The sequence below is a fragment of the Phragmites australis genome, chromosome 3 (genome assembly GCF_958298935.1).
Source record: "Phragmites australis chromosome 3, lpPhrAust1.1, whole genome shotgun sequence".
In the NCBI taxonomy this organism is placed as follows: domain Eukaryota; kingdom Viridiplantae; phylum Streptophyta; class Magnoliopsida; order Poales; family Poaceae; genus Phragmites; species Phragmites australis.
Genome location: NC_084923.1, coordinates 21,807,456 through 21,814,694, shown reverse-complemented (window position 1 = coordinate 21,814,694; position 7,239 = coordinate 21,807,456). Strand labels below are relative to the sequence as shown.

Below are 7,239 nucleotides of genomic sequence, written 5' to 3'. Positions count from 1 at the left end.
CCAAACAACAACATTGAATTGGAGCCTCATTTTGTTTCCGCATGGATTTGGATTTGGAACCCAATTCAATTCAATTCATCCAATTCTAAGAACCAAACGACCCTTACAGTAAAAACAATAGGATTTTACGATTGCGGGGATAGTTTTTATTGTCAAAATGTGTGAGACACACACAAAATCTCAGGCGACTAATACCTAGCAAATCTGATTGGTAAAACGATTGATAGTACTTGTTACCTGATTATAGGCATCAACAATACATCTTGATTAAAACCAAGCCTGTGGTACATGGAACGAAATTATTCATCATAACGGAAGTGTCAAGTTTACACTGTTGTTCTTCAACATCCCAACAAACTGAGGTAATTACACGTAAACTGACAATTTAGCTACCACGATAAGTGGTGAACAAGAAGGGGGAATGCAAGAGCGGAACATGGAAATGCTCATAACGTCTCGTTCTCTTTGATCTCAAATATGATGCTGACATAAGGGAAGAACCCTGATGGTGCATACTTGCCAGTATTGAAGGCTTGAAGTTGATGCGGTAGAAACCAGGAGCAACGTTGTCGACAATGTCCATCCGCTGCGGCCATCATTGTTGGTAACCGAAGAACCTAGGGTTGCCCATCCATTGGGATCTTTGTTGCTGAATGACGGAGGAGCTGAAACATCCTTCCACATCTCCAGGTGAACTTCGATTCCAGATGCAGGTGATCCACAAGCAACGTCCAACAGATGGGTTATGATGGGCGGTCGAGTTCGGTTGGAGCAACCTGTAATTTCAGGAGCTTTATTGGCAGAAGGCTGGGGGAGAGCTCGAAGATGTGCTCCAATAATCCGTATGCGATCTTTTGAAAATTTAGATGATGAGAAAGCAGAATAACCCAACCGAAGCATATGGGCATTTGAAATTCCAACAGACCTAGGTGGCATCTACGTGGAATGAGGCATCCATCTAGTCGGAGTACTGTATTACCTATAGGAGTTCTATCGACAAGACACTGGAAAATCTAATTTATACAAGTTGGTATTTGAAATGTCGATCGACTCCTATTCTTGCGATTTTTCAGACTCAATACCAAAAGTGCAATTTTCCATTTACATAATATTATTCTAAAAAAACTGGGATAGAATTGATACCTGCTGCTTTATCCGATTGGATGGTGGGGCCTTCGGTTGTATTATAGGGAACAATAGCCTCTGAAGAGAAAAGCTTTGCAAGACGCAGTTCAGTTATCTTAAGTTCTTCCTGTGCTGCAGCCTCAAGTTCAACAATTGACCTATTGGCGTAACGCCTCTGAAATAGCAGCAAGATAATATCAAGGCCGTTACAACTATATAAAGAAAAAACCGCGTACAACCTTTAAATTGATGCTTCAGTTATGAAGGAAGCTATAGCTTACACAATGCAGCGTACCAAGGAGAAGCAGCATAAACGTCATCTGAATATTTAGTTTTGATAATGAGCTTGCAGATTCATGGGGTCTTTTATTGTCAATAATGAGATTACAGATATGTGGAGGAATTGTCCTATTCTCATTCTAACAACAATACTTGGAGTTGTAACTTTGCTGGTATTCCAGATAACACAACACCCCATTGCAGAAAACAAACACTGGAATCTGAAAGATCAGCATATGCAGACCTTAAGCTCAGCTAAGACCTCAGGTGCAGTCCTCCCGGATGCGCAAATCATGAACACGAACCCACACTTCTCCCTGTACCTGGCATTCCACTCCGCCAACTCCTACAGCAGGTGGAGAAACCAAATTAAGTCTGTAGGTCATATATCATAGTTGCAGGGAAGTCGGTGGAAGCAGATGTAGCACCTGGGTGGCCGAATCCGTGGCTGTGGAGAGCGCTGCTGATTGCTCCTCCTTGCTCCACCTTAAAACACAAAGCAAACAACGATTACCAACACAGTGACTGGTGTCAACTTGTTTGTCCTAGGTCATGTAGAGTGAAAGCCTCCATTCAGTTCACTTGAGCCTTTTAACACTTGAATTCCCATTTAGTCGCAAGTACACGGTATAATTGTTTTCTTTCATGAGGTGGTTTTACTAGCCTTGTATAATTAGTACTAGCAGTTACAGGATTCACGGGCGGCCACAGTGACTGACGGGCGATCAGCAATAACAAGAAGAGAACTGAAACGAATAAAGAGAGGAATTGACAGGAGGAGGGGGAGAAGGAAGACACTCCACCGACTTGGAGACGGAGGGGGAGGTGGTTCCGATGGCCGGGTGCGCGGCGAAGGCTTCGAGCCATCCGTTCACATACACCTTGATCCGATTCGGCGAGCCGCGCGCACACAAAAGCAGGGAGCGTCAATCGGAAGCGAGGGGACGCGTGTGGATGGAGGAGAGAATGCCAAGGCGAGAAAGCGACCCACTTCGTCAAGCCAGATGCGGCGGGCGAATAGGAGGGCGTCGGCGAGGGACGCGACGGTGGAGGCAGCCGCCATGGCGGCGGCTGCCGTTCACGCGCAGCACGTCCTCCACGGACAGAGACCACGGCGGCGCCATCTCACCGGCGGCCGTACTAGCAAGGGGATCGATGGGGAGGTCTGGTCAGGGCTCGTGATTCCGACTCCGTGTGGTGGCTTTGCTCTGCTCGCCTGTGTTGAAGCTACCCGTATTCTGACGTAATATTTGAAGCTACCCGTATTCTGACGTGATCTCTCCACTTGTGTGTGGGGGGCGGGGGGATTCCAACGTAATATTTGTTTAGCATCTGCAAGAACAAAATACGCAGCAGAGTGGCCAGCCGTTCTGCAAGTACTCACGAACCAGATACATGGCGCCGTGCGAGCTCTCGTCGTCAGTACCTGATTTTCGACAAGATTTTTCGTTTGCTCTTACCGTGCGACATGAGTCAACCGAGTGTGAATTCCGCAGCCAACACGCAGAGAAACGATGAACATAAATTAACATGAACTTACACAAAGGATACACGTACAGCAACACAATACTTCACATCTAACAGACCAGGAAGTGAGCAGTGCAGGCAAGACGACACTGCTAGTCTACAGCAACAACGCACACGAATGGCACATACCATCAACGCAGCACCAGCAGTCACATAAGATCGACAATTCTAAGTATCCGACAACTAGACATAAGATAAACAATTCAGGTATCCGACAGAACTAATAGTAACACCAACAAGGTTGGTTACCATTATATAGTGCTGAACAGAAACATATGTTCCACAAAATAAACCCTACTTGGATGTCCTTGACAAGCCACCAGATTAAACGATTACTACGACATGAGACTTAATTTGTCACGATCACTGAAGGGATTACGCCCTCTCGCCACGGATCCTCCTGGCCAGCTGAATGTCCTTAGGCATGATGGTCACACGCTTAGCATGGATGGCGCACAGGTTGGTGTCCTCAAACAGACCAACAAGGTATGCCTCTGCAGCCTCCTGGAGGGCAAGCACTGCATGGCTCTGGAAACGCAGATCAGTCTGCAAAACAAGGTGATGTACAGTCAACTACTCATCAGAATGAATTCCAAACAGCAGACACACAATCTCAGATATTAGATAAATTTATGGACCTTGAAGTCCTGTGCGATTTCCCTAACAAGCCTCTGGAAGGGCAGCTTCCTGATCAACAGCTCGGTGCTTTTCTGGTACTTGCGGATCTCACTGTTAAATTGCATTTGCAGCACAACAAATCAATCACGAGCAGGCCCAAGACTAGTAACTTGGCACGAGATGGATAAAAGGATCTTGTGTTACTAACCGGAGGGCAACAGTTCCAGGGCGGTAGCGGTGGGGCTTCTTCACTCCTCCAGTAGTGGGGGCTGACTTACGTGCAGCCTATGAAGCAATTGGAGCAAGATGTAAAATTCAGTCAAGCTTGAAAACAACATCCGGGTTAAACAACAAAAGGATAGATAAGGTGCCATATCGGAAGAATCTTACCTTGGTTGCAAGTTGCTTCCTGGGAGCCTTTCCTCCCGTGGACTTGCGAGCGGTTTGCTTGGTACGGGCCATCTACAACCTTACCTACAAATCATTAGGCAATAGGTTAGATCCATCATCTCTAGAGGTAAAAAAACTACTAGCAAAAGCTCAAGGTTATCTAAGCACCTAAGGCACCGTTACCCATGTAAAATATGAAGTAACTTCAAAAATCTAAACTAACTACATAAGCTCCAAGAATAAACTGCGTGCACACACAACAAATTATTTAGTAAAGTCTCAGCGCAGTACAACTAAGTTCATAAAACTAAGTGAAAGTTTCGAGAATTAGATGAAACATAGCACAACTATCTAAGAACGTAAGCCAGCAACATCTGCAGTAACTGACAATGTAATCAGGGGTAGAGAATTCTTGCCATGCAAACAATTAACTACCAATAGTGAGTAGACTTTCAGTAAAACAAAATAGGACCAAATCTACCATGTTCGAGATCACCTACTGATGTTTCAGCAGTAAGTTCAATCACGGGGCTATATTATTAAGACACCGAAGCTAGCAAAGTAAATTTGGCCACAACATCACAATTATCCAACATTATTCAATAGCCGAAAGAAAACATTTATCCTTGTGAACAACAAGAAGCACAACTAGAGCACACAATAGCATATAACCAACCTCCAAATTTGCAATGACGCCCTACAACAGTGCCACAGGAGAAAACACAGAGGTCCACCGGTGGCTAACTTGCGATAATCATAATACTATTGACAAAAATTTCTAGACAAAGCATTATATCCCTCAATTCGATACAATTAGTATCTGAGAGTTGACATGACTACAACAATCTAGCAGAATACATTAATAAATTCATGACCACACGCCCTAAAATCGTAGTGGTAAATGTTCAACATGAAAACAGCGAAAAGTAAATGACGAGAACAATCGCTAAATTCACTAAATTAACTTTTGACAATCAGAAGTGCGATTCCGCACAAAACCATAATAATCGCATAAAACAACTACACAATCCCGATGAACCCTAATAACGAGGTAAGAGTCAACCCTTAAATTCCAAACAATCATATATCCCAAACGGAGAAAGCAACCACGAGTAAGTGCTAAATCCCAAAATTCACCGGTAATTCTGTTCAGCGATGCGACTCCGCACGAAATCACAACAACCACACCTAAATCACCCCCAACAAACGCTACCATACCAAACCATCAGAGCCAAGCCACCGGAACTGCATCCACCCGCACAGACCAAGCAGTTTCAGCCAAATCAAACCAGATCAGCCGAGCAAACCCTAAATCAATCACGCAACCATGCGAAGCCCTAACCCAAATGATCCCCCCAACCCACGAACCCTAAACGAAAAGAGCAAAATCCGCGCAACCATAACAACCCCATCTCGAATCAGAAACCGTGGAAGCATACCTCTCCGCGCTGCTTCGCTCTCTTCGCACGCTTCGAATCGGGACGCCGCGCGAGGAAGAGCAGCTCGAAAAAGTGAAATGGCCTAGCGGGCGGTTCCTATTTATAGAGCGGCATCCGAGTGGTATATCCGGTCGCGTGCGGTGGGCGGCCGGGATGCGCTGTGGGTGTGTTTCTTTGTGGCGGATCGGACGGCGCCGAGGGGTTTGAGGTTCTTGGCCCGGATCACCAGCGTGCAGAGCAGGGCCCTGATTGATCGGGGCCGGTGTGTCGCGGATTCAGGGACCTGTGGTGGTTCGTATCGTGACGTGAGGACTTGCGGCGAGCGAGTTTGGTTTGAGGACGACAGGAGGTTGGGGTGTCGCTGTAGCGGCCGTTGGATTTGGTGTGGACCCCACAAGCCCAGACGCGATGGGTATTCCGCCATGCGCTGCTTTCGAGCTTCCATCGGATGACAAGGGACCGAAGGAAAAATAGAGAATCGAATTAGTAACGCATATTAAATAAAAAATTTAGTAATATTTGACATATACCTGCCGAACAATGTGGGTTTTGTCTCCGATAACGAGGTCATATTCTCTTATACTTTTTTTTCCTTCTTCTTCTATCTAATAAAATCATTAAAATTTAAATAATTTATTTATTTTTATCATCTATCCTTTTATCTAGCCTTCCGCATGGTTATCAGTTATAAATATAAAACTTATTTTACTAATAAAAATTAAAAAATTAAAAAAAAATAGTAGATAATCTTCTCTTCATTTTTGGATCTTATCTGAAATTTTACTACAGAATCCCTCCTAAAATATTCATTTGAAAGTACTCTCATAGTATATCTACATCGCTATACCTTGAATTTATAATTGATGTCACCTAATATTTATATTTTCGTTATAACGCACGGACACTTAGCTAGTTGTAATAAAAATTTGTCTTGATGTGTTTTTTTATGTTCAAATATGTTTCTTCCATACAGAACTCAATTGGAAAACATAGGGATAGAAGGTGAAAACACACTATATCAAACGTATGTAAAAAAATAGAATATGGTTGAATATGAAATATAAAAAATATAAACTACATACATAAATTATCTTCAAGGAAATTAGTTAAATTTGTACTCCCTCCGGTCATAAATATTTATCCTTTGATCAAGATTCAGTTAAATTTTTAAAATTTTGATCGTCAATAGCTTCAAAAATATTAGTTTGGAAACATAAATATAAATTTTTTGACCATGTAGATTTGTCTTGAAAAATACTTTCATAATATTATATTTTTATTAGATATTATAACTATATTATAATAAAAAATAATGGTCAAAGTTGCACGCTAAAGATCGTAAAAAACCAAAAGTGATAAATATTTATGACCGAGTGAGCAATTTGTAGCAAAAAGCTAGATATAAAAAAAACTGTCATAAAAATAGCATGGATTTTTTTGCGTGTTATATGTTAAATTGCTCACGAACCCATTTTACTTGTTGAAAAAAGTATCATTTTCTTTCGTTGGAACCTAATGTTTTTTGTTAAGGGACGGCGATCATGATGAGAAACATGTAGTTCCAAGAAATTAAAGACTGGACCACTACTTCCAAGATAATTCTTGGTCAGGCTTCAACAGTGGGAATTTTCGTTGAACATTAAATTTGGTATACAGACAGAAGGGCGAGCTGCAAACAAGCTATCATGTGGATGCTGAAGAGACAAAGAGTAGGAGGCTAAGCTAAAGCTGCCTTTTTAGATGTAAGTTAGAAATTGTTAGACCAATTGTAGTCAACTAAACAGTTGCAGGTTCAATCGTATCGCAAGCCCTAAGAGCATCTTCAACCCACTCCTTAAATTTGTCTCCACATTTCCTCTAT

The 7,239-nt window shown here is 42.7% G+C and overlaps 1 protein-coding gene and 1 pseudogene across 1 annotated transcript; both read right to left on the bottom strand.

The window, feature by feature from the left end:
• Positions 1-224: 224 nt before the first annotated feature.
• LOC133912629 (uric acid degradation bifunctional protein TTL-like) lies at positions 225-2,642 on the bottom strand (annotated as a pseudogene).
• A 316-nt stretch (positions 2,643-2,958) lies between these two features.
• Positions 2,959-5,522, bottom strand: LOC133912628 (histone H3.3). Its single transcript, XM_062355472.1, has 5 exons — positions 5,379-5,522; positions 3,940-4,023; positions 3,758-3,834; positions 3,570-3,660; positions 2,959-3,477 (listed from the first exon to the last, which is right to left on the bottom strand). Exons 2-5 carry the CDS (start codon positions 4,009-4,011, stop codon positions 3,307-3,309), a joined length of 411 nt encoding a protein of 136 aa, XP_062211456.1. The 5' UTR covers positions 4,012-4,023; positions 5,379-5,522; the 3' UTR covers positions 2,959-3,306.
• Positions 5,523-7,239: the final 1,717 nt, after the last annotated feature.

Excerpts from the sequence above, each read along its gene's own strand:
- LOC133912628 (XM_062355472.1), bottom strand. The coding sequence starts at position 4,011 with ATGGCCCGTACCAAGCAAACCGCTCGCAAGTCCACGGGAGGAAAGGCT. Across the intron at positions 3,835-3,939 it reads GGAAGCAACTTGCAACCAAG|GCTGCACGTAAGTCAGCCCC; the intron begins GTAAGATTCTTC and ends ATTGCTTCATAG. Across the intron at positions 3,661-3,757 it reads CCTGGAACTGTTGCCCTCCG|TGAGATCCGCAAGTACCAGA; the intron begins GTTAGTAACACA and ends GCAATTTAACAG.